Source organism: Falco naumanni, chromosome Z, assembly GCF_017639655.2.
Source record: "Falco naumanni isolate bFalNau1 chromosome Z, bFalNau1.pat, whole genome shotgun sequence".
Classification (NCBI taxonomy): Eukaryota; Metazoa; Chordata; class Aves; order Falconiformes; family Falconidae; genus Falco; species Falco naumanni.
The window spans coordinates 55,616,708-55,643,948 of record NC_054080.1 but is presented as its reverse complement, the minus strand read 5'-3'; the positions used below and the strand labels follow the sequence as shown (position 1 = coordinate 55,643,948).

At 38.6% G+C, this 27,241-nt stretch overlaps 1 protein-coding gene across 1 annotated transcript; it reads right to left on the bottom strand.

Moving 5' to 3' along the window:
- Positions 1-120: 120 nt before the first annotated feature.
- Positions 121-26,968, bottom strand: PLGRKT (plasminogen receptor with a C-terminal lysine). The gene is given in 5 exon segments (XM_040578860.1): positions 121-242; positions 4,308-4,417; positions 5,435-5,461; positions 5,463-5,563; positions 26,768-26,968. Coding segments are annotated over 5 exon segments (561 nt in total).
- Between the last annotated feature and the right edge of the window lie 273 nt (positions 26,969-27,241).

Genomic DNA, 27,241 nt, shown 5'->3' with positions numbered 1-27,241 from the left:
AAATGAATTATATTTTTATTTTATAATATCTCATAATTTTCTCAAAAAATTAATGATTCATTTCTGTCCAAAACCAGTATTAAAATCACATCGCAGATATTAAGCTTTAATACCATATTTCTATTTTTCTATGAAGAACTTGCTCTGAGAGTTACTGATTTTCTCCAGAACTTCATATGTGAGCGATCCCTTCAGCAATTCTAGCAAAGTGCTCTGTGTGTCCAGTATGTTCTCTTCTTCACCTTAAAAAAAAAAATGAAATAAATTTCCTTACACAGTAACTGTGAAAAAGAAAAGGAAGTTAAAAAAAAAAATACTGAGAAACTGATTTAGCTATTCTTGTTTGTGCCAGAACAACAAAATACCAGGTCACAACTATGTATTTTACAAATGAACTGATGCCAATGTAGCACTAAAGTTGTCTTTTAAGGAATTTTGGACTGGTGGGATAACATGGAAGTGTTTGATCTGAAATGAGTATGTGCATTTCTTTGAAAGAGTTTCAGCCAAAACAATCAATTGTGCTGATGTTGTTCCTGTTTGTTAGCCCCTCTCACCTAAAAAACACACTGAGTTATAGTTACTGTTTCATTCAGAAGTTTATTATACATGTCCTTTGAAATGGAGGCATGGGATACAGCAAGGACTTAGCATCACCATGTACTTTGTACCAACCCCATACTGTATTTGGCCAATTAAGAGCCTTAAGAAGACAGTGGATCAGACATATGCATGAAAGCATACATAAGCTTTAACAAGTACATTCCCTATATATACTTGTGTGTATCATAGACATGCGATATTTGGGCACAATACTTCTTGTCTCAGGCCTAGGCTAAAAGACATAAGGCTACAGGCAGAAAGTGGGTAGCACAGGACTTGAAGAAGTCAAGTATGCTTGGTCAAAGCATACTGCTCACAAAAAGATTTGTTAAGACAGTTACCAAAACATGCAGTCTTAACAGCACAACAGGGAAAAGTTGTAGGGTGCAGAATGCTCTGGGTAAGGCTGGAATGAAAACAACCAGGACAGAGAATCCAAAAAACAAAGATACAGATTGAACCTCATACATAAGTATAGTGGTCTGATTGTGATATAAGAAAGGATGAAGATTAGGCAAAGAATGCGTTTGTTTTGGCTGATGCCATTTGGTACAAAGTCAACAATCTTGTTTACCTATGCCTTAGCTCCTAGCTTGATTATTATTACAGCAGTGATTTGAAGCTATTTATGTGCAGTAAACCTGACTGAATATTGTAATGCAATCATGACTGTGGTCATTCTTTAAAACAGGTCTGAATGCTGAAATCTCCAACTGCAATTTGGGTAGTATTACATCTCCAAATGCAATTTTGGTAGTATTAGAAAGCTTGGGGTCTCTACATGTCAGTAATACCCAACAGGACGACACTGGTTACCACTCCTGGTAACTGGTAATAACACAACATCAGTCATTTGCATACAGCATCTGATTATGGAGTAGCAAGAGATCTTAGGTGACAGAAAGAAACAGTCAAATCTCTATGCCTGTCACTCACATGCACTAGAGCACACTGCCCAGTCACCATCCTTCTCTCACATGCCTCAGGATACAAGGAGTGAACTATTTAAATCTTCAAAACGGTACTCAGAGTTTCATTGCTTAGTGGATAAGTTCTGTGCAGTTGGAGGCTGGCTATATAATCCCTCCCCTCCTCTAATCAACTCTGAAAAACACCAGCAGTGTGTACCTGGACTAGGAGGAAAAGCAGAAAAGCAAGGCCAAGAACACAGACAGCAGGTGCACGACTGATTCTTAGTGTCCTCAGCCATTCAGAAAAGATAGTGCACTTAAGGGCTGTTCTGTAACCCTGCCATACCCAAAATATTCAGCCCTGATACATGGCCCTGGAACACTTACAGTTTTTCAACAGCACAAGCAGAACGCAAAACAGGCATTTCTCCCCATGTCCTCAGTTTTTGCTTTAATTAGCCCAAACTACAAAGCAGGGAAAAAACCCTCTGATTCTGTGTGGGAGAATAAGCAAGTCATGAGAAAACATTTGGACAACAGGCTAAAGAAAAGAGAAGAACTTAACTGTAAGCAAGACCAGAGGCAAAATTATTGATGAAAAAGAAATAGAGAAACCTTCCAGGGGTATAAACTGATTCCAAAGAATGAAGAACAGCAGATGAAGGGCTATTTGATCAAGGTTGTTCAGATACAAGGAGGATTATGCAGCACAGAAATAATTTCAGATTAGTTTATGAGAGGGAATTGGCTGTGAGGCTGAAGATAGGCATACCGTAGAGGAAAGAGATCAGTTAAAGAGGGTACAATCAAGGAAATGGTGTATACATTCATTATTATACCACAGAGATGAAGCATGGTATGCACCAACAGAATACATGGGCAAGCAGAGAAGTGGCTGAGAAAGCAGTATGGGAGCAGACACAGGGATCAGCTGCATAATAAGAACATGCGTTGTGGTTGCAGGTCTATTGTGTCAGAAAACCTCCTCTTCAACTACTTAATCTTAAAATAAAAATGAACCCTGGAACATGATTTCCACATTCGTTATGAACCTTCTTCTGATTTTCAGCCCAGATTTATTCAGGCTAGTCCACTTGCTTTTATTCTAGTCCTGGTATTAGTAATTAGTTTGACATCATTTTCTTTATCCTATCCTGTAAGTAGGGTCTGTAGACCCAAATCTCTCATGCCTTTTTACAAGGTTGAACTAACTAATCACTTTGTTTTCTTTTGCAAAGCACCTTGGCATTCCCCAATAATTTAACTCTCCTAGATTCCTTACACAGAAGTGATCCAAATTATGTATACATTTCCAAGGAACATATTACTGTTTTCCTGCATCAGTATCTTCCTCTCTGTACTCTCTATTTGTACTTAGGTTGGGGAATATCCATCCCTGGAGATACTAAAAAGTCATCTGGACATTCTCGTGAGCAACTGGCTCTAGGTGGTCCTGCTTGAGCAGACAACCTCAACCATGCTATGATACTAGGAAACCACAAGCCTTGCACATGGCTGAAGCTGCCCTAGTGGATCTAAAGTTATGACAATGACTTTTCCTATTTGGAAAGCAATGGGATACCACATTGCTCCTCTTCAACCTATGCAAGACCACATGGTTCTCAGTAAAGACATTACATACTCTTGCCATGGGGTTTGCATTATGATACGCTCACTCTTTCAGAATTCTGGAATGAAAATTACCTAATTTAAAGAAAAAAAACCCAAACCCTAATAAATCCTAGATTCCAAGCATTTCTTCTGCATTGTATTAATCTCCTTTTCAACAGTCTGATTTATAAGAGCCACCCAGTTTTCTCTCTAGGCTTAGCTGCCTCTTCATATTAAAATCCGGAGAAATTTATTTAGTGGGATAGAGGAAATATTTCCAGATATACATTGCTGCATCACCTAAATATATCTGCACATGTATGCAGCTGGAAATATCTGCTTTTCTAATTAATCTATCATTATTTTCAATGAAGTACACAGCATTAGGAAACCTAGCTCTTAGATCTGGTAGCTAAGACCAACAGCTGAAACAAATCTTTATTTTGTTTCAGTATGTGTGTCAGTAGCAGAGAGAAAAATCAAGGTAGTTAACTAAGATGATTTGTGACGGTGACAAGCCATGTTCCAATGCTGGCTCCACTTACAGTGAACACTCTCTTAGCATCTCTCCTTCACTAGGAATCAGAACTCACATAAATGCACCTCCATAATCCTCAACACCCATCACTTAATTAGATCTGCCACTGGCAACTATGAGGCAAGACCCGCCTTTCTCTGGGCCTCACCTTCCTTTTATCCATCTTAGCAGGGCACTGGGGCAAAATGATCAGCTGATAACTGTGTTTGGTCATGAAGGTATAAGGGCATGATTCCTGTCTGTATCCCTTTATCTGCTCTTATCATCCCTATCCCTTGCCAAAACAGCAGCATCAGGGAGGAATATGGATGGAAATCACTAGATTTCCCATTTCTCCCAAATATGCAATACTTACTTCAGCTGTATTTATAGCCTGAGAGTTCAAATTTTCTGAAAGAGGGGAGAAGTTAACTCACAGTCTTAACTGGAGGGAAAGGCTGCAGAAGTAGAGTACTCTTGCCTGAGAAAGTATCTGATGGTAACAGAGAAGAAAAGAAAGAGTAAGATTTTTGTACCAAAAAAATGGAGAAAATCTATTGCAAGTATTCTCTCAGACATTCTAAAAATATAAGAGGTTAACTGAAACATTAGGATACATTAAGGTCTGGTTCTACAGTGAACCCGACAGACATATATACACATACCTTTTATCCTTTGCAATAGTGTCCCACAGCCCATATCATACTGATAGGCAAATACAAAGCTCAAGGGAACTATGGGCAGTAAAACTCCTGGGTTCTTCTGTTTTATTGCTCTGGGTTTGTTTGTTCGTTTTTTTTTTTTTTTTAAAAAAAAAAAAAGAAGAAGGAAAAAATAAGATTATTTAGGACATTCAGTACATCGGCACTGTTAGTTTAGCTGTTAGTTTAGATTGACCTTGACTGTCTAGGACTTGTGCATCCTTCTACAATCTCTAATCAAAGAACAAGTCTTAATTTCCTCAGAAGCATTCATCTTCTGGTTGCCTTCACGTTCAACTGTCAACCCACCGGTATTATAAAAAATACTTCAAGTGAGTTTTGAACATATCTAACAAAAATGGGATTATCTAAGTCACGTAGCATGCATATACATATGCATATATCCATCCAGCCACATGCAACATGTAGCAATCAAGAAATTATGCTCAGTTCCAAATGCATCAGAGTCCACAGAGAATGCGTAATGCGTATGGTGTATTTCATCTGTACTATGTACACAAAACTACAAATATTTTCTAAATTCCCTCTAATCATGTTATAGCACAAGAAAAGTATGTTACCAAACAAAAGTCCTGTAAGGCAAGTTCTTCCCCATGCAACACAGCTTTATTAGCCAGATTTTTATTCCCCTTGGGTGAGTTTCTTTACTCAGATTTTAGAATATGTCCACTTGTTCACTGACATATAAAAAACCCCAGATAATAGGGAATTTGTTGCTCATTAACAGTTCATTAAATCACAATATGGAGAAGAAAATAGCACAGCTTTTAAACAATCCCTCCTGTTCCACACACAACTTTCATTTTGCACTGAACTTTTGGTACCTCAGCTGTATCATTTTACTGTCAGCTCACATGTCTCTGCTTTTATATAAGTCTGCAGTACAGACATAACAATAACACATCCAAAGGCAGACAGAAATCAGAGTCACTTTGTCATTCGATCAACCTCTAAGGAGATACTGGATAAAAATAACTACCTGTTATAATTATATGCAAAAGGAAGATCCAACAATATAGAAATATAAGTGTAATATATTTATATTTTCTGTTATGAAATAAACTTCTTACCCACCTGTTAAACCTACAAAAGCAAGCAAAAACCATCCCAAAATATTTGAGAAATTCCTGTGTCCAAGCAATCTGCATGGCTGTTTGTCTCTCCCTCATCTGGTTCTGCATCAGCAGTTGCCTTTCCAGCTAAAAAAAGCAAGGGAGGTTAAACAAAATCAAGTAATCCATTTGTTTTAAAGACTGAGTCAATCTCTCTTGGTCTATAAATCCAAAACTCTAATTGAGAAGGGTTTGGTTTTGGTTTTGGGTTTTTTTTCCTTCTACTTCAGTCATTCATAGCTTTCAATTGAGAATGAAATTCAGTACTAATATCTCAGAATAGTTTATACCAAGAAAGCATTCAGGTCAAATTAGCAAATGCTTTAATGCAGAATCTGTCTAATGCTGTTTCTCAAGGTCAAGAAAACCAAAATACCAGTATTGGGTTTTGAGAGCTCCCCAAGTCTCAGCAGTACTCCCTAGGTTAAGGTTCTCTGACCTTTGTATTTCCATGGTGATCCAAAGAGTACCACCTATCTGCTTGCCAATTTATTCTGCTTGTTTTTAACTTGGCTGATATTATCTTTAGGGTCAATCCTGATACTCTTTGCCCTTTGAGGATTTCTCTTTTTCATAATGCATCATAAAGTTAATAACTCCTTTGAAACACCATAGTTTGCAAATACAGAAAAAAAATGCTGCGAAGGTATAAGATCTTTTAAAGATACTGGAATACGTATCAAAAGTCCATAAAAGAATACTGTAACTACAGTTAAAAAAATAATGCAGAAACTACAATCTAGACAGTATATTCACACATCAAATTAGGGCTTTCTATGTCAAATAAGAATAAAGAATAAAAAGGCAGACTATTAGATATATATATTATTTTTTTAAATTATGTGCCCCATCTAAACATACTGGTACATTTCCATTAAACAAAGGTAAATCTAGTATTTCTTAAAAGTTCCCCTCTACTGTACAGAACACCAAAAAACAATTGTCCTTAGAGGGATGCAAAATTTAAGAACTTTGCCAAAAATAAGCATTCTCAAACCAGAATACAGAAATTACTTAACACAATAAGAAGTCTGCTTCTTCGCATTAATGTTTGTAACTAATTTTTTTTGGGAAAAAAACAGAGTACCTGAGTTGGTATATCTAACCTAGCTAACCAGGTTGCATAAAACATCCAACAAGGTACAGGAAATGGAATACTAGCTGCCTAAAGAATATATTCTAGAAAAGAACAAAGTGCAAATTCAGAAAGTTCTCTTCTCATGCATCTATAAAAGTAATTAAATCTGTTCTTTTCTCCTCCTTTTAAATTCAAAAATAATTTAAAGGATTTGTAATTACTTAAGGTTCCCACCCTTTATTCATCTCCATTACTGTTGACTTAGCCGGAACAGAACAATTTCTGTTAAATTGTTACTAATTATTTTTTCAGACTCTGTTGATCTTGCTATCTTATTTACAAGCGTATTCAGTACCTACTAGAGAGACAGAATTAATTTTTTAGACAGCATAATAAAAAAAGGACAGATCTAATTACATATAATTGTACACAGTAGGAAAAACAACATTCACTGCAGCCTCACAATACTGTTCATCTGTTTCTCTTTCCTCAAGATTTATACTGTAATTGTTGTTCTTACAAAAAATACCAACAGGCTCTACCTTCCTGATATCTATAAGTTTCAGATAACTTTTTTCAGAAGTGGTAATTATATGATGGCTATCAAACCACTTAATAAAATATCAAAATAATTAGAATATATTTTGTCACCTATGAGATACTTGGAAATTCTGCAGTAAACAAGCACACTGCCCGTTGATTAGTACTGTGGTCCCCAGTATCCAGCCTGGTAAACTGCCGAGGGGTTGACGTGACGAGATAAAATAATGACATGTAATATCAGTTTAATGACCTCTATTTTCCTCTTCGATTTGATTATGTGTGTAGTTTCAACATGTGTGAAAAGTATTAAGGGATCCTTTGTCTGCCTGTCAGCACAAAGCCTACGCTTCCAAGATGCACAATATTACTCTAAATGAGCTTCAATTTGAAGAAGTACGTGGGGAGGAAGTGGGACAAGGATATGCTGATGAAATATAGGTCACGCTAAAAGGAAACTTAATGCTGCAGAAAAGTTTAATATACAGACCATAGAAAGGAGTAAGCATAGAATAAAAAGAAAGCTGTAAGTCTGTATCTACAAAAGCAAACTTCAGGATCCTAACATTTTTTTTTAAAACCAAAAAAAAAAAACCCCTCAACAAACCCCCCTCACACAAGATGTACTGAAAGACAAAAGACATTACTAAGTCACAGATGCTAAGGTCAAACACCTTTCTGTAGGAGCCTATCATATCAAATTCCAGAAGCCCAAGGATATTTTCACATGTATCTATTATATAAATAACTTAGTATAAATGAAAACTAAATTTTTTTTAATATTATAAACAGCAGCCAGATCACATAAATCAATTTTTATATTCTTTTCTATAGAGAAGGATTTCACACACACTTAAAAAAAAACAAACCACCCCTCAACTTTCTACATGGTCACCCATCCAAAAATAAGGGAGGGCGGGGAACACATAGAAAATGCTTATAATTTCTTTCCTTTGAGCAAATTCTTGAATGTGGATGTCAAATTTTACCTAGGTGAAACCCAATACTGTATTTAAATTAAATTCTTTTAAAAAAATGTGTTGGAGGGAAGCTTTAGACGGATGAATCTTAAGAGATGAGCACTTTAGGTACATGGGGAAACGTGGCACAGCCAAGAAGAAAAGGTTTGAGCGGAATCTTGATGCACAGAAGGCAGTAAAAAGTAGACCTAGTGACATTTAGCTAAATTAATAATTTAATTCTTGCCATTACTGAAGTTGTATGATGTTACAACAGTTTACTATACAATATCTCTGTTTTGTCCATAAACATACAATGTAGCATCAAGAAAACACTGAGATATTTTCAGGGATGCTATGTAATCTACAGTACTGCTGTAAAGGTTTGATTTTTATTTAGTCATAAGTCACACAGATAAAATCTAATAACAACACACAAACATCACTAAATGTGCTCCAAAATCTCTCTGTACCTATGCAATCTTATGCCAAACCTAGGAATACCTCACCAGAAACCTGCCCTTTCTTCTCTCCTCCTTTATTCTGAAAAAAATCTTCATTCTTGCTTTCCATTGCCAAGATCAATTTTGTCACTTGTCATAGTTTCATCTTGCCAAAACAAAGGACTATAGTGGTAGCTGTAGGACTACAACAGAAATTTGCATAACAGAGACTTAGTCAAGGTGTTCCAGGGCAATTCCACACTGACTTCACTGGATTTCAAACTTTCTTTAAGGAAAGGAAAAGGGAAAACTGAGCAACAATTATGGTCAAAGTTGTCCCAGAAGTTACAGTTTCATTAGACAAACTTACTGAAATAATTGTAGAAAAAAAACCCCAACAAAACAAGTTTGGAGAATCCCTGAGCCCTTTGCAGAGTGGCAACAGCATGCTGCTGAGTGACACGGGTCAATGCTGCCATCACTTTCCACGTGTGGGCTCCAGCAAATACGTGTTCAGGACAGCAGGAAACACCCCTCTGGCAGACTGACACAGCAGACATAAGGCAGGGCACCTACCTACCCTGTGTCATCAAAGACTGCTTTAACATGTTCAGACCCGACATCTGATCAGCTAAATGGGTTTATGAGCAATGTTTGACACTAAAAGATTAAATGCATTTAAATGAATTCATTTAAATGAATGCTCTAACTTGCAAAATTAAGCACCTACATGGGCACTCAAGCACGTCCTATGTGCCTCAGTCTTTCAAATTTTCAAAAAATTCAAGGACAACATCCTTATGCTTACCCGTTTAACATGCCAAACTGAATCACACATCTTGAGCTCCGACAGTTTTGAATGACCAGGATACCCTAATCCGCTGACTTTACACTAGCAAAAACTATTGGTAGATCATAAGGTAAAATTACTACATTAAGATTATGTTAACCTTAAGCAAGTCGGGATTTGAAAGCAGATCTATGTAGGGAAAGACTCAGGAGTCCACCACAAAAGATGATTCCAAATTAGATGAAAGATAGAAAACCAAATCATGTTTGACTGCAGTTCAAATCAATATCCCATTTTCAGTTGTTAATTTCTTAGTAATTGTGTCTTATTTTCCTCCACATGTGTTCTATTGAAAATGCCAGCCACACTGGGCTAGTAAAAGGGTGGAGAAGACTTTTGATCTATTAACATGCAGATTTTATGACAAAGGCCATGTGTACTCCCTTAGGACTTGCTTTGCAATGCCATTTAAAATTACTTCTTTTCCCATTAAGGCAGATAAGAAGCAAGAAATAAGGACAGCAGGTATTAATTTTACTGCAAACCATAACTTCATACATAGAACTTTATATAGGATAAGATTTATAAAAAAAAATTGTATAATTCAAACTTAGTAACTTGGTAGAAGTGTGCTGTAGTTTATTTAAAATAATCTCACTGATGGGAGAACTTGATTATTGAGGAAACAAGCCACAGGTGCACATCATACACATCAGGTGAACAACAGTTCTAAGTGCCACATCTTAGGGAATAAATTTTATTAATTTTAAATACATAAGCCTCCCACCTATATAGCCACAAAACTTCAATAGGGACTATTTACATGATTATGCTTGCATTAAAACTATAGGTAAAGAACCTCAGGAGCAAGTTCACCATGGGAGGAAGGGAGATGCTGTAGTTTTCCCAGCCAGGTTGCTGCATCAGTCACAAAAGAGCTGAAGCCGTGATGTGGATGCATTAGTACACATCCAAGCATGCTTTTTCATTACTGTCAAGAAATCACATCCTACAACAATCAGACCATGTTTTACAGACACATACACAAGTACAGTTAATATCATAATCTAAAAAAACCCCAAACTATATACATTTCTGTGTGTTTAATTCCATAGTGAACATACTTTCTTAAATGACAATAGCACAACTTTCTTACTGGTAATAAATATCAATCATGTAATTTTAACACTTAAGTTTAGTATTTCAAAGTAAACCCGGTATTAGTAGCAAGTAACATTTTATATATTGTAACACTGTTAGGGGGATCCAATTAGAAATAACTGTCCCATTTTTCTTTAAATACAGCTAGTAGTTTCTGGACAGTGTGAGAAACTGTAAGGGCTGATTAGCATTTGAAGTCTGCCACATACCAACTGTTACAGTAAAAGGAAATCAATCTGACAAAATGAAACATGACAGATGAAGATAAGTGAGGCGGAGAGGGAAAAGGTCAGTTACTGTGAAACTGATAATGCTAATAAACTAGTCAGTGGTAACCATCCTTATCATTTCTATTGATTATTCTTCAGGCTGTCACAATGATGTCAAACCACAGAAAAGGGCATTTATACTATCATTTCATTGATTAAAATCCAGTGGGAGATAATTCTCATCTGAAATAGTTTATTCAACTCCAACAACTTGCAAAAAAATAAACAGTCCCCTCTTGATTACAAGCCACATCAGCACTGGTAGATAGGCTGGGAATTTCAGATACTTTAGATTCTTAGCTTGTTTCCTCTCTTTCTGTCCACCTTTCTGTTTCATGTTCAGATGCTGTATGAAAGAAGGAACAGATGGTACTTCTGTTTTGTATTAAGGGGATGCACAAAGCAAAACAAATGGGATGCAAGGTGGTCTACAAAGGCTCAAAAGAAATGGAAGGCAAAGCCTATGCAAAATGCTGTCTCTTGTGTATAAAATACAATTTCTTTGATGTATTTCCTGCAGGTTAAGTTGTATCTGGAGAGAGGAAGACATAGCAACCACCCTTGGATAAAGCCTCTATTTGCAACCTGATACATTTAATGGCTCTCCTGGCAGACATGCAATTTTCCCCTACACCTCTAAAAGAGTGGACAAGGGCAACACTTGGCCCGAGAGTGGTCATAGCAGCAAATCTGTTTAGGGAACTGTATTTCATGTCACCATCATTACAACATAATCATGCTGACAGCCTGGTAAACTGATATGCAGGCAAGAAAAGGAACTAATCTACCTTAGAAGGAATTATCAGCCAGGTAAATATACACCATCTCTACTTAAGTTCTGAAACTCACTATCAAAATCTAAGGAAAGAGAAACATGAAGAAACTGTTGGAATATCCTTACACTCATGTTAAAAGAACCTTCAGTTTTGTCACAGGCTAATCTCTTGTACATCTGTTACAGGCCGTGGCTACTGTGGCTGTAATAGAAGGTCATTTTCACTTACAGTTTTTCAGTGATCACAGATGCTGAAAGCATTCTTTGAATAACTAGTGACTTTTGAGTACTCAGAGGTGCAATGAAAATAAGACTTAATTTTTCAAAAATATGACAGTTTCACCTACAAAAATCTGCAAATCACTTACAAAACACATATGAAAGCTGGTGTGCAGGTAGTATACCTAAGTAACAGCACAAATCCCTTGCAGGAGCAATGCAACTGGCATTTCATAAGCAAACAAAAGATTAAAGGCTTATGTAACTTGTCATTCCTCATAAATGTACAAAACCAGAAGCTGCTACAAATGGGTGTTTAGCAAAAATAAATGGAAAATAGAATAGTGATACCTATATTTACACCTCCACCGTAAGCCACCAGAGTGCAATACAGAGACATTAACATGTAATAATTATGCAGTGTCTGCTTGTTTCTACGACCAGCATGCACACAGAAGTGTCAGGAAATGGGCCTCTAGATCAAACAAAACAAATCAGACTCAAATGTTTTATCCTGGTGCTTCAAAACTTGTTTGCAAATATTCTTCACATCAAGTACACACAGCAATTAAAATTATTAGCACTGCAAGAAACTACACTCTGTACAAAGAAAACTCAATTTTTAAAGCTTCAAGTGCAAAGAGACCTTACAAAACATTTACAAGCTAAGAGCTATCATAAAAAGAAAGGGGTCTCACAATATCAGCCACCAGCCAGAATGTGAGCTGCACTGAAAAAAACTCCTTTATATTCCTGTTGTTGTCAATAAATTACTGGAATTACGTGCCATATAAAAAGAAAATAACATCAAAAGCACCTAAATCCATTTGATGTTTTAAGCTTGCAAAGGAGAGGCTCAATCCAACAGACTGTAGTATGAAAGTAAGATTTCTTGGCAGTAACCTAGCAATTCCATGCTTCTGACATGTGGCCTTTAAGCAACAAACATGCAGCAGAGTGAGGAAGGGTGTCTTCCACCTGCATTTAATAATCTTATCTACAGAGTAAGCAAAGTTTTAAGGTAGTATTATGAGTATTTAGAATTCTCGGGAGTTTTATACAAGTTCTAAAAAGACAAATCAAAGTCATTGGATAGCCAGTTATGTAAAAACTTAGCCATGCTGTAGGAATGGTAAAGTAGATCAGGCACTGTAAGACATGGAGTTAACAAAATGTGACTTATAACTCAATAAGTAAGAACTATTCCAATAATGCCTCTAGGTACACTCCTTGTGTGCCTCAACCTGTTGTGTTTTTTTTTTTTTTTAAAAAAAAAAGAAATAGAGACTCAGAGCATGGAATCAAAAATGAAAACCAGAAGAAATGGCTGTAAAATGATAGTGGTATAAAAGGGTGTTATAATACCAATAAATTATGCAAATATGATGTTTGTTCCTATCCATTTCAGATTCTGACTTGCAAAACTACTGTGGCACTCTCTATACCATTTTTGTTATAGAATTGAAATAGGTGTAAAATCTCTTTCTTACCCATTGTACCTCCTGGGCTCTTTTGAGTTCTGCTCAATATAGGGGTTCTCCATTGCCCCCTCTTTTTCTTTTTATTTCTTTTTTTTTAACTTAGCATTCAAGAAATAGTATTTCATAGAAAAACAAATATATTACCAGATTCAACTTCAGTGGACTTAACAGCAGAAGAATAAAATGGTATGTTTGCTCTACTAAGGAGGAAGGAACTGTGGAAAATTCCTAGCACTAAAGGAGGCAGCTTCAGAAGGCATTTACTCTTGGAAGTCAGTTAAATCCCCCCTACAACGAAGTCTACATGTGTAAGGGTTAGCTGCAGCTGCACCTCCAAGCAAGATAAAAATTTTACTTAAGCAAGCTGCATTCACAATGATATGTACTAGTCACACATATTCCCAAGCAAAAACACTGGCAGAACCAATTCCATTGAACAGATTTAAATAACATTTTTGTCATTATCAGTGGAGCAATCAGTCTGTTTTGCATCTTTTGATAGTATTGCTTGCATGTTAGAAATAGTTACTAAAATCTACTCTGTAAACTACTGGATTTCTTTCTTTACAGTGATCAGGCAGAGTATACAATCTCTCAGCTAATACCAACCAAACTGCTTTCTTCCTCTAAGATAGATTGTTCTAATCTTCCTCAGTACAGATATCATTCATCTTGTTCTGTTCCATTTGATGCACACAAACTAATAAGGATATAGGATTGTTACCAGAGAGCATTTATTTCCTGAATTAAGCCCAGATCACCTAAGGGGCTAAATAATTTTTCTAATGCTTCAAGACAAATGCATTAGAGATGCTATAAGCGCTACTAGTACCTTGTCAATAGAACAAATCTAACTACTTCCCACCCCAAGGGGAAAAGGGTGGTAGTAGTCAGGAAAGGGAAAGCTTGCTTATATTTTGCTTCACGTGGAAGAAAGGGAACAACTGTTTCCATTGTAATAGAACTTTAAAAAATCCTTTTGACTAATTATCAGTGAAAACTTTAGAGAGGAAAAGGTTAGGGACTTACAAAACCCTGCACAAAATTGCTCAGTGTCTAAGGCATTAGGAAAAATCACATTTTTCAGAATCATCATGGATGTGGCTGATCTTTTACTAACAATGATAAGTTGGCAAATCTGTAGATGGGAAGAATGTCACCACGTGAAGTTTTATTATCCACAGGAAGGATTCTATAGAAAGCAGCCCATGGAACCATGTGTCTTTTTTTTTTTATCAATGAAAGTGATAAAGCATGAAAATAAGTTTTTTATTGCTCAGAAACATCCTGACATTTTAACATTAGTGATTCTTCTTCCTGCCAAGAGTCAAAACATAGCATACATATGCCTTTCAGCAGTCACCTCATTTTATGATCAACTGATAAATCATCAATAGTATGTAGAATGAGTAATGAGTTAATTGAACTTTTTAAGAAAAAAAAACACAATAGGATCCCACAACACTATTTGCAAATATACTTAATCTTCAAATAAAATAGATAGTATCTCCCCCTGCCCTGACTCAGATTTTCTTACACTCTCTTTGCCATTCCTGCTAAAAGCTTTGAGCTCGTTACTCAAAAAGAATCCTGGGATAAGGCAGGAACGTGTAAAAGATAGACGTCCTTACCAAAAACAAAATGATAGGCTTATTATGTCAATTCATCTCACCTGCCTCAGATGGAGTACTCTTAGTCTACTACATATCAAACAGACATTAATATTTTCCCTTTTCAGAAATTTTGTTTTCTTCTTCGATTTTCATTAACATTTTGTGTTAGTATTTAAGTCAAATTACTAAAACCAAATGTGGCCCAGTATCTACTTTCTCATAAAAATCCTACTGACCTATCTTGTAATAGCATCTTTACACTCTTAACACATTTTTAATTTAACTGAAATAAAAATTATGCATATAAAATCTTCACCTCAAATACAAATTCTTTCCCAGTTTAAAACTGGGGTGAGAAGGGCAGAGATCATCAAGCTGCCTGACAAATAAGTCAGTTTTTCCTCATCTCTCCCTCACAAAATCCTCAGTATCTGCAGTAGTAAAGGAAGTTTGGCAAAGTGTTATGTATTACAATATCCTAAGGTCAGTAGAATCCATTATTCAATTCAAATCTCACAAAACCAATAACTTAAGGAAGGTGTATGTACTGGTATAGAAAACATCTATCTTCTTAACTGTGCTTGTACTTTATCTGTGCTATTTAATTTTTCACTTGAACAAGTGTTTAAAATGTTTCAAATGTCTCTTCCACTATATCCTATCACATAAGTTACCATAGAAATTTTTGCTTCTTAGAAAGTAAGAACTTCAAAAACCACTAGGAGGATAACTAGCTTATCAGATACTTCACAATAAGAAACAAACTTAAAACTCCTGTTGAAAGGTTCAAACTTATTTCTTCCTGGGCATAAAATTGTTGTGTACATTTTCAAAAAAACCATTGAGATGGAAAACCAAACACCAATAACAAACAGCTGTATAATTGAAATGACAACATCTTGTAATCTTTGCTAGGTAGCATTCACACAGAAATCAGTGTTAAGTCCTGAAATGCAGGTATGTTCTATATTTAAAAAAAAAAATAAAAAAAATTCACATTTACTGATGTGTTTGAGCTGCTCAGAAATTGTAAGGTTGGAAAAGAGATGTTGCTAAGGGTGACACAGTATTAAGTGCAAAATAAATCTAGAAGGAAGAATTGTTACGTATTAACAGACCTCAGTTAAATGGACCTGCATTCTGTTCAGGTACTTGACCTTCAGCATTCATGAAGTCAAGAGGATAAGGCATTTAGAGGTCCTTTAATGTTAGCCTGAAAGCAGGGAGATGAAACTGACATTTATTTACCCCAATCAAGACCACCAGTGGCAGATTTCACTGCCTTTCTTAGTAACCTATTGTCCTGGTTTCAGCTGGGATGGAGTTAATTTTCTTCCCAGTCGCTGGTGCAGTGCTGTGCTTTGGATTTGGTGTGAGAACAACGCTGGCAGGACATGGATGGTTTTGGTTGTTGCTGGGTGATGTTTATACTAAGTCAAGGACCATTCAGTTCCCTGGTCCCTGCCAGCCAGAGGGCTGGAGGGACATGGAAAACTGCAAGGGGACAGAGCCAGGACAGGTGGCCTGAACTAGCCAAAGGGATATTCCATATCATATGATGTCATGCTAAGTATATAAATGGGGGAAGAAAAAGGAAGGGTGGGGGGCCATTTGGCATTATGGCGTTTGTCTTCCCCAGTAACCATTACACGTGATGGAGCCCGGCTTTCCTGGGGATGGCTGAGCACCCGCCTGCCCGTGGGAAGTGGTGAGTGAATTCCTTGTTTTACTTTGCTTGTGTGCATGGCTTTTGCTTTACCTATTAAATTGTTCTTATTTCAACCCTCGAGTTTTACATTCTTTTCCAATTCTCCTCCCCGTCCCTCTGGGTGAGGGGGAGTGGGTGAGTGGATGTGTGGTACTTAGTTACTGGCGGGAGTTAAACCATGATACCTATATAATGACAGTTAAGCAGTCAAAGTCTCCTAATATTTATCCCAATTCTTGCTTTCTTGCTGTTGCAATGAAAAAGACTCAGTATCTCTAGACAGACACATGAGAAAAATGAGCGGATTAAAAAATATACCACGAACACACACAAACTGAAAATTCATACCAGACGTGTTTATAGCATCAGACAAATATGATTTTTTTCATTCTTTCCTCATGGGTTCCAACGCCTTTACTGCCATCTTCTGAACTTTTCACAGCTTGTCTGCTCATTACAAGAAGTATCATTTTTTTTTTCCCAGCAAAGTCATCAGTAGTGCAAATTGAGTAATTTTATCCCCTGGTTAATAATTCCACAATTACATTTGCTTTTACAAGAATCTGTGCTGTTGACTCAGCTTCTTTATCAGTACATATATATATTAAAAATACACTTATAAGTATGCACAAGCATATAAAACCTAGGTCTTTTTTAAGGTTCTGAAGTCTAATCACTTATAGTCAGTTAATCTATTTCACTTTTCCTTCTTGAATATAATGCTCTGGACTGGCTTTTATCCTATTACCTATTATACCACTTCTTATTACTTCAGTGCTTTCCAATTCATTGAAACAATCAGAATACTAAACCAATCCTCCAATCTAAAATTTTACACAAACATTTAATTGAATTATGGCCATATTTATATTGATAAACTGCTGAGTGTCTGGACATAAACTGAAATGTTCTAGTCCTTTTCTATCACTTACAATAGGTCTGACTATTTTTTTTTACTATTATTATTTTAAGTCAGACAAAAAACCAATATACTTTGGGCATAAGACATGGTTTATTAAGAAGCTTGCTACAGGGTACTTCTATATTTTCATTTAAGATTTAAGGACAAATTGTTGAATATGATAAGAAAACTTGCTTAATTCCTTTCATTTATTGCCACTCAATGCACACCTCTTAAGGCAATATAACCCTGGCAGGAAAGTAATGCAATTATGCTATGTTTTGCCTCTAACCATGTGCTACAGTGTAGAGGAAAGAAAAAAGATGATATTAAGTTGCATCTATCCAGGCTTTCACTGAGTTTTTGATAGTTTTTCCAAATCCAAATACTTTCATCACACATCTTTTAGAACATCAAATAACAGTCTAATGAAATTAATGTTTACACATTAATGTTATGATGGAATAATATTCCAAAGCATATTCTTATGAGTCAGACCATTTGCAGACATGGAAACAGCACTCATCTGCAGTTTCACTTTAAGCTGAATCATGAATGCATGTGGCGTATCTCATACATACAGTGTAAAATGCATACGTCTTTCCCCATAGGCAAGAACTGAAGAATAGATGAAAGCACAGAACACTTAAGAGTCATTTTTGGAAGTAGAAAGCTTGTGATTAACAATTTGAGTTAATTAACTTGTTTCTACAGGTACAGAATCTGCAAGAGTTAAATATGTTTTTGGCATTTCTGTGTTGTGTTCAGAAAAACATTTCACTTACAGAAGAAACTGCTATATTCTTGTTCATTGTTAAAAAGAGAGACTACACATTATTGAAGTGGAAAATGAGTTTCCCTGACCGTGTTTTGTACTAATCTGCCCAGCTATTCAGCTCAACAATTTTTACTAACTGGGTGAAAAAAATGTCTAGTTTTTATTTCCCTTATTTTGCATCACTACCAAAGCTTTAAAAAGAGCTGTTAAAACAATGCAGGGAAAGAAAAAAAAACCCAAACAACACATCATCACCAAAGGGAAAAAAGGAGTATAAACGCACCCAGTTAGGTACAGAACTGCAGAGGAACTTCAGTACCACCACTGGCCCTCATTAGAATAGGATAATGTAGACTCCTCATGGCTCAAAATGAACCTGTATGACACTGGGGTCCCCAAAAGAGGGAAGAAGATTTGAAAACAAGGAAAGGCTGACACAGGTTTTCAGAAAAGATGTAATTGCACTGCATTGTCAAAATATAAAAATCAACCCCTTACTTTTCGAGCGTTACTTGCTGTTGGCATTTTTTTCCACCAAGGAGTAGGGAACCTCTCCCATGACCACACAGGGAGGAAGTCTGTAAACCCCCAAAGACTAACTGCTACGAAAGCAGTTCTATGGCTGTTTCCTGGCTATCCAATATTACCTGGGGAGAAGAATGCACTTTACAATCTGACATAATGAAATTGCGAGAGAAGAGGGATGGCAGGAGAAGGGAAGTGAGACTATCCAGAGATGCATATTACAGACAGGAGGTTATAATCAAACACTTATTATGGGTAAATACAAGATTTGTCAAAAGTGTATTATTTTCCTGGCCTGTTTATTTTCTCAAAGGTTATGTGGCTCCCATCAAAGATTAATTTGGAGGATTATCTCTGACTACTGAATGCAATTATGCTATCCCACAGACAAGATTATCCTTTCGTCTGATAAGGAATTCTCTTGCTGGAAAAAAAACCCCAAAACTCAACTGAACAAAACTCCAGATCACTATGAACTGCTATCCCAAAACAACAATAAATATCTTGTCAGCCACAGAAACAATGATACACCCTAAGCGTTAACTACTCTCTTTTCCTTCCAGCGCGTTCACTGATTTTTGCCTTCTTCTGTGTTACCTTTACGTTTTTAAAGAATTCTAGTCCTCCAGTCTTCCACTCTTAACAGTCTGATCTGCCCTTGAAAGCTTGGCAGAGCCAACCTGCTGTAATCTTAAAGCAATACTTTTGTAACAAGTTTTGCTTAAATAATGGTTATAGCTTTTTACTGGAATTGCTGATTTAGAGGGATTTATGTATGTGCTACTGCTGGATACATAATATTAAGCAGTGTCAGGGAAACTTACCTACAAATACAGCAATAGGTATTATAACACTTTCAAAATTACGGGAGATTGTACAGTTCTTTTTCAAGTAAATTATTCCCACAGACAACAAGATTCTTGCTATCTGACAAGCAAGGCACACTGAGGCTTTAATTCTGAATTCCCTTCCTTATGATGTTACTTCTGTATCAGTATCACACATACCTGAAGTCTATCTAACAACCATCAGTTAAAAGTGAGACCAAGTCACAGCTCGTTTCAACAGACTGTTGCTGTACATGTGGTGCTTGACAGGAGTGCAGACATCAAGCAGTAACTCATAATAATTCTCAGTCTGGGAAGAAGCAGATGTGAGGAAATCCTACCTCATAGGATTCAGAAAATACAGTGATCCACTATCTGCGCCTACTTCCATGGTGGTCAGAGCATCCAACTCAGGTTGGACAGGACTTACGCAGGGTCAGCTGATGTGATCAGACCAGGTTGCTGAGGGCTTTATCCTGTCAGGTGTTGAAAATCTCTAAGGATGGAGGTTGCACAGCTTCACTGGGCCTCTGCTCAACTGCTTGGTTGTCCTTGGGGAAAAGGTTTCTCCATATATTCAGTCTGAACTGCTCCCCCCATCCTGTTTCAATGTATACCCACTAGCTCTCACTCCCCTCCAACGCACCACGGTGATGTGAAAAGTGTCCCTCTCCAGTTTGAGTAAGTCCAGCTCACTTGGCTTCCTCTAAAAAAGTGCTTCAGCCCTTGACCATCTTTCTTGATGGTCCACTGCTAAACTTGCTCCTTTTCACCTGCATTTTTGTTGTATTGGGGAGGAGAAAGGGAGCAAAAATTGCATGCAGTTAATTAAACACATTTAAAGCAGCACTGAACAAAGGCAACAGTAATTTTCCTCAACCAACTGGCTTCACTACTGCTTACAAAGCCCTCATTGTTGGCCTTTTTGACCCTGCTGCCAGGGAACACTGCTGGCTTATGCTCTGGCTGCTGTTTTCCAGTGGCCCCTCCACCTCCACAGCGTTGTCAGCCCTCAGCCTGCATGGTGGCCAGGGGCTCTATCTTGCCAGGGACACTAGGAGGTGGTTGTCCTTAAACATGTCAGTTTTTCTGAACTCCTTTATCCTCCAGAGCTGCCTCTTAGGGCATCTCACCTACCAGTTTCCTGAAGAAGACAAAATCTGGTCTCCCCATTACCACCCTCAGGACCCTGATCTCACCACCACAACCCAAGACTCCTTTGATATTACATCCCCAAATCAGTTCTTCCCTATTTGTGAGTAACAAATCCAGCTGCACACGAGCCCTGGATAGCCCATGCAGTACCTACCTGTATCAAACACTGATTCCTCACATTTCCCAAAAAGGTACTCAATTGCTTATGTCCTGCTTTATGATCCTTCCAGCAGACGTTAGGGAGACTGAAGTCTCATGAGCAAAATGCTCCTCTGGTGCTGCTATACAAGGAACAGTTTTTACAACGAAGGAATGTGATTTATTGTTTCATTTGGAGAAAACAGAGGTTTTTCATTTTCTGGGGCTTTTTTTCTTTTTTTTTTTTTTTTTTCCAAACCAGAGTAAAAATGCCCTGCAATAGTTTAGAGAATTTCTTCTGACCTAAATTATTGGAGAAGTAAGATCATTGTTTCAAACCTGATCAGAATCACATTTAGCAATTCAACAAAGCTAGGAATTAATCTTCTCCACATGGCTTAAACTCCAGCTACACAATTCTTGCTTTTTGAGGTGACCCACTTTCATTTACTTCACTAGGTAGTCCCCTATACAACAGACTTTTCTCTTATATTCTCTGAAAAATTGAGTGTTTTTCTCTAATTGCTTTTTTGCACAGTTTTCCCACAAGGGTATCTAGGTGAAAACTTCAATAGTTAACATCAAAAGAGTGCTTAATACCTTAGGTATGATTGTTATACATAAAGATATCACAAACACATCAATCAAGATACTGCCTTCCCATTTCGGTCATCTCATGTTAAAAAAAAATAATTGTGATATAACAAAACTGTAAACTAGTCATCAATTCAGATGTCATTATTAATGATGTTGCACACTAATATATGAAAAAGTAAAAAGGTTAATCATTAAAGGACTATTAAAGGACTTGGTGTACCACACCAATTCTCTGTGGAGTTCCAATGAAACATTTCCTCTCATTACTCATTAAGAAAACACCTTATACATTGAGATATAAATGAAAACAGTTACCAAGGGTTTCAAATGCTATAAGAACTTACATTTTTTTTAATTTCAGAGACCAAATCCCACTGTTCACTATGTAGTATTATTCCCACACACATCAAGAGATCTTCACGTCATCAGCGGAAAAATAACCCCCACCCCACCCCCCCTTATATAACAAAATCTCAGCTTCCTCTTCTGACAGGTTACCTTTCATGTAGTTCACTGAGTACCTACAGACAGGCTATATACAGGAAACCTGGGGACTGTCTTGGTTTCCCACATGTAGAGTTCCCCAGGCAAAGCCAGGAAAACCAAATGTCTAGAGACAAAAGTGATGTTACCTCTCCAAAAACAACAGCAGGGGATAAACTGAAAACTAATCTGGGGTGGGGGTAAGGAGGGTGTGTCATGGCGCATTTTTATTTGGAAAACAAAATAAAGCATTTTTGATTCCTCTACATGCATGAGAAAGCTTGGCAAAAATTTCACAGGAGAACTTAGGCTTTTTTATATCTATACCCTAAAGTCAAAGTCTTTTAAGCTGCACTTAAAATGCCTTTTACACATTAGCAAAGAAATATTCTTCTGTAGTGCAAAGTTAATTTAGAAAGCTTTGCTCTGTGTAGTCCTAGAATCAAACTAATTAACAGTAAGAAATAAAATTTAGAATTTTTATCTGTACTGTGCCACGACCTTCTACCACGATTTTGCTTCTTATCACTCTAAGTAACACTACACAGAGCATTCAAGGTTAAGATTTTTTTAATTACTTGAAGACAATATATCATGCAGTAATCATACTTATGCCTGCCTCATCACAATAAATTCTTTAGCAAGCTTCAAAGTACACAAATGCATCCAATTTCCTATGAAAAGACCCACCTGTTGGTCAAGGAATGTCACTGTCTAGAAAGAGCAAATAAAAAAAAGTTCTCTTTAAAGTGTGCTAATCCATACCGCAGAATGAACAATCGGCCACAAATAATGCTTCATTCTTTGTTGCCAGTTTAAAAATGTGTATCTTCTTCCAGGTTGTCTTGTACATCTTAAAAGGGCTTTCTTAGTAAACAGTTATTGAAAGAGCTTTTTCAAGGTATACATTTGAGTTGTTCAAAAAAACCAAACAGCAAGAAATAAAAGTCTGACCAGAACAGAAAGTACAGAACATAGCATTCAACAGGAGAATTACATTAAATTCCTGCTTTTGTGTTAAGAGTACCCACTCAGCTCATGAAAATAAATAACCTGCTATAAATGCTCTGAGACCTGGAACTTCCTCTTACCCATTCAGCCATGCTAAAACCACTTAGCAAGGCCATATACTAGGCTTGAGCTGTAGATCTGATATATTGTTTGGAAATAATTTTGCAAGTTACACTTTAAGGAGAGGCTCATGATAAAAATGAAGCCTCAACAAACTTCTACCATAAACAGTCCTCACTTGATACAGACTGGTATTTCGTTCTGGAGCCATACCAAGACAATACAAACAACGGGTAAGTCCTTCAACATCAAGGCAAACTGACAATTGAGTTTTTATTATTCTTCCAAAAAGCTTTAAGATACAGTTTACAAGGCCACAATCCCTTCTTTTCAGCTGTCCCAAGAAGGGTATAAAAAATATAAAATGCACCCAACTTTACAACATGTTTTAACATTCTCTTATTCTGAAGTAGTCAAGCTGGCTTGGGGGTCCAGCACAGATCAGAGCAACGCTAGGACTGACCAAGCTTTAGCATGCACCAAGGCTTGGTATTTGGAGGGGCTTTTATCAACTTCTGTCATCTCACTTGCCTTCCAAGTTTTTGCAATGGACTCCTCCCAACCGACAATTTTTCACAGAGGGTAAGTCAATGACTGAACAGCTTTGTATCTTCTCTCCATCCAGAGGAGAGCACATACCTAATATTTCTGTTAAAAAAAAAAGAGCGGGGGTGGTGGGTGGTGGTAGTGTTCTGTCGTGGAAACTGACAGCACAAAAACGCTGTTCCAAACAATTTACAGTAACTTTATGACTCCTCCTCATCTATAAGGAACAGAAGTCTTCACAGATTCTGACTGTGTCACCATCACCTGCTGTGTTTTGTTCCAGGGCAACCCAAAGACTTACTAGTTCATTTCTGAGCAGTGTCACACCATCACTGATAGCAGGGAGGGCATTCTAGAAGAAACAGTTTTGATGACTTCTTGATCCACACTGATTGGCTTCGAGTAACAATAGTATCCTGTATTCTCAACATTCTAATCATGGGGCACTCCAAAGTACATTCAGAAGCTATTAAAAGCTTTAAGAGGCTTTGAACCCACGTGCTATTTTGGGATATATAGACATCTAAAACAAATTAGTTTTTTTTTAAACTCTCATAGCATATATATGATACTGCTTGCAGTGGAAGCTTCTATTATATTAATAAATATGATGGTTTTCAGAGGACGATGGGAGAACTGATAGCATCCAAATCCCGGTATTTCACCATAACACAAGATCTAGTGCTTTAAGTCAAGCTATTTCATTCTGGTCCTAGCATGACGTAACTTCTTCAGGTATTTCTAGTTACAATTTATATCTAAAAACAAATAAATCAGGCTATACTCTTTCACAAAGAGCCTAGAAGTAGTTTGTCTAACAGTAGACTCCAGACACATCACAAGTTTTATATAGATATGGAAAAGACAACTGGCAGTCTTTCCCTCTTCTCTACACTCCCTCTAAGCTCAGAGAAAAGGTATTTTCTTCCATCCTCTTGTGACACAAAATTTAGTCCTCCTCTTGCCCTCATTGCATCTTTTGCACCTGACATAACTGTGCACTTCATGCATTTTTAAAAGATGCAGGTTTTCTAACATGGCCAGCAGCAATCAATCTAACATGGCTAACAATCAGGCATTTAGTGTTAGGAAGAAATCTACTATGTTACTATTACTATTGTCAAAAATAAGAAATACAGCACAGGGAGAGCTCCTAAAGAGCAACTTGCAAAAATTTTGCATGCAATCTTGAAAGGGCTTTTTTTCTAACTATTCTCAAAGAATTTCGGTTTTTATGTTAGCCTGGGCATTTGGGCTAGAATTAGAGTTGCTAAGCATCTGGGGTCAAGAGGCTAAAGACTGCCATTTAAAGCCCACAGCACCCTACAAATGCTAGCCTGAATTCAAGCTGTTTTCTCAGCTCACTCTCATTTTTCACAGCTGAGAAGCAGATCATGAAGCAAGCCTTCATTTTAATTTCATTACCATTCTCTCAGACTGAAAACCTTCCAATCATCTGGATTTCCAAAAACTTTATGGGTGGGAGGAGCCCCTCTGTATAAGGAAAAAGCATAAATATACATTGTTCGTACACAAAACCTGCGGTTGCACCTGAGAAACATACAACCCAGCACAGACAGAAAATTGTTTACAAACCTTGCAAAAAGTTGATTTTTTGTTAAACAGTTATGTAATATCCAGTATTTTAAAATATCTTTCCTTATGCTATCTTTCTCTTTCCTAGCCACATTTCCAGGGTCACCCCCAGAGTTCAGTCTACACTGATCCTACAAAACCTACTACCTGCATGCTCCTTTGAAAACTAGAATATGCCATCTACTGGTAATTTAATAAATTGGAAGTTCATGCGTCACTACTTTAAACTTTGTAAATTTTCCTGTATTCAATTTAAACACAAAACTAAAGGAACAAGCTCCAGCTAAGTCCTTCAGATTGCATTCCAGCATTTAGTTAAACAAGTTACAGTTCACAGGATACCCAACAACAAATCAGAAAGCTATAATAATGCTACACTGTAAATTTTGTTCAGCCCAACTTTCTGAGTCTTTGTCGAATTCATTTTCCTTCTCTTTCTCTGCTGCTATTTTATTATTTTATGAGAGGGAATAAACAATCTGCTACGCCCTATTTAGTCTGAGTTTTTTAGAACAACAATGCAATGAACAGCTGTGTAGTGCCTTCCTAGCAATGTCGAATAACTGCAGTTGCCTAACTGAACTTAAAGAACGAAGTTGTCTGAAAGATTTTTGTATAGTGGAAGTTTACCGTGGGGGTGGTGAGGCAGTGGAACAGGTTGCCCAGAGAAGCTCTGGCTGCCCCATCCCTGGAAGGGCTCAAGGCCAGGCTGGACGGGGCTTTGAGCAACCTGGGCTAGTGGAAGGTGTCCCTGCCCATGGCTGGGGGGTTGGAATGGGGTGATCTTTAAGGTCCCTTCCAACACAACCCACTCTACGATTCTATGGTTTCAAGAGAACAGTATCCCAGTTTTAGTAGCCATGCTGTTACTGATTCACCTTAACATGTCTGGCCCAGTTGTGCTACAGGGGACAGTTCAAGGCAAGTTTCCAAAACTGTGTTTTTAGGGTCTGGCTACCATAGGGATAGCTTCCACCTTCACAGCTTGTTAACACACACTTCCGAGGAAGTTGTTAGATCCAGAGATGAGGTGCTCGACCTGCAGTCAAGTGCAGCGGGACTGGCAGGGTGTGTAAATGGAGGAGCACTTTTAGCCCTGGGAGGAAACCGAGCCTCCGCGGGCGAGGCCGCAAGCACACCGCGGCCGGCCCTCTGCCACCGCCGGCGCGCATACCTGCGGCCTGAGCTCATGAGCACGACTCCTGCTGCGCCTTCAGGCTGCGGCTCACGGGCTTCGAGAACACGAACCCCACCCTGCCCTGCAGCGCAGAAGAGACGAGGCAAGTGAGGCCGGCGCGGCCGATAACGGGGGCGGCACCGCGGGAGGCTCCCCTCGGCCTCGGCCGCCCCCGGGAGGAGCTCGGCTCGGGCGGGGGCGGCGGACAGGCCGCAGGGCAGCAAGGCCGGGCCGCCTCGCGGGAGACCCACCGCGCCGCCTCCTCTGCCAGCGGCCCGGCCCACCCCGCTCCCGCCGGCCTGGCGGAGGGCGCCGCCCCGCCCCGCCCCGCCTCGCTTCGCTTCCGGGAAAGGCACCCATCGGCTGCTGGCAGGCGGCGGCGCTCACGGAGTTCAAAGGGCCGAGGCCGGGCCGCCCGCCCCGCCCCGCCCCGCCCCGCTCCCGCCCCGCCCCGCTCCCACCGGCGTGGCTGGTGCCTCGGGCGGCCCCCGCGCTGCGCGGCCTCGTGACGCGGGAGCGCGGCGCTCGTGCTCCGTGAGGCGGCTTCTCGGAGCGACTGTGTGGGAGCGGCACCGCTGCCGGGGGCCGCGGCCTGGGCCGCTGGTGTCGGTAGCCGGTGACACCTCGCCTTTTGTTACTTTCGAGCTCGTTTCCAGTAACATCCCGTACTTTCCAGCAGCCCGAAAGAAACGCGGTGCCGTGCGCGCGGGACCAGTGCCACGCACGTCCTGAACCGGGGGGGCAGCGCGGCCCCGACGGGACGGCACCGGCGTCGGGCAGCTGCAGCGCGGGACCCGCTGATGCGGGCAGCTGGGGCGGGGATGGACGTGTGCTGGGCGGGGAGCGCCGGCCCTGCGGTGGCCCGCACGTGTCGCCCGCCACTCCTCCCCCCCCGCCCCCACTCCTTTTTTTTTTTTTTTTTTAATGTGGAAACT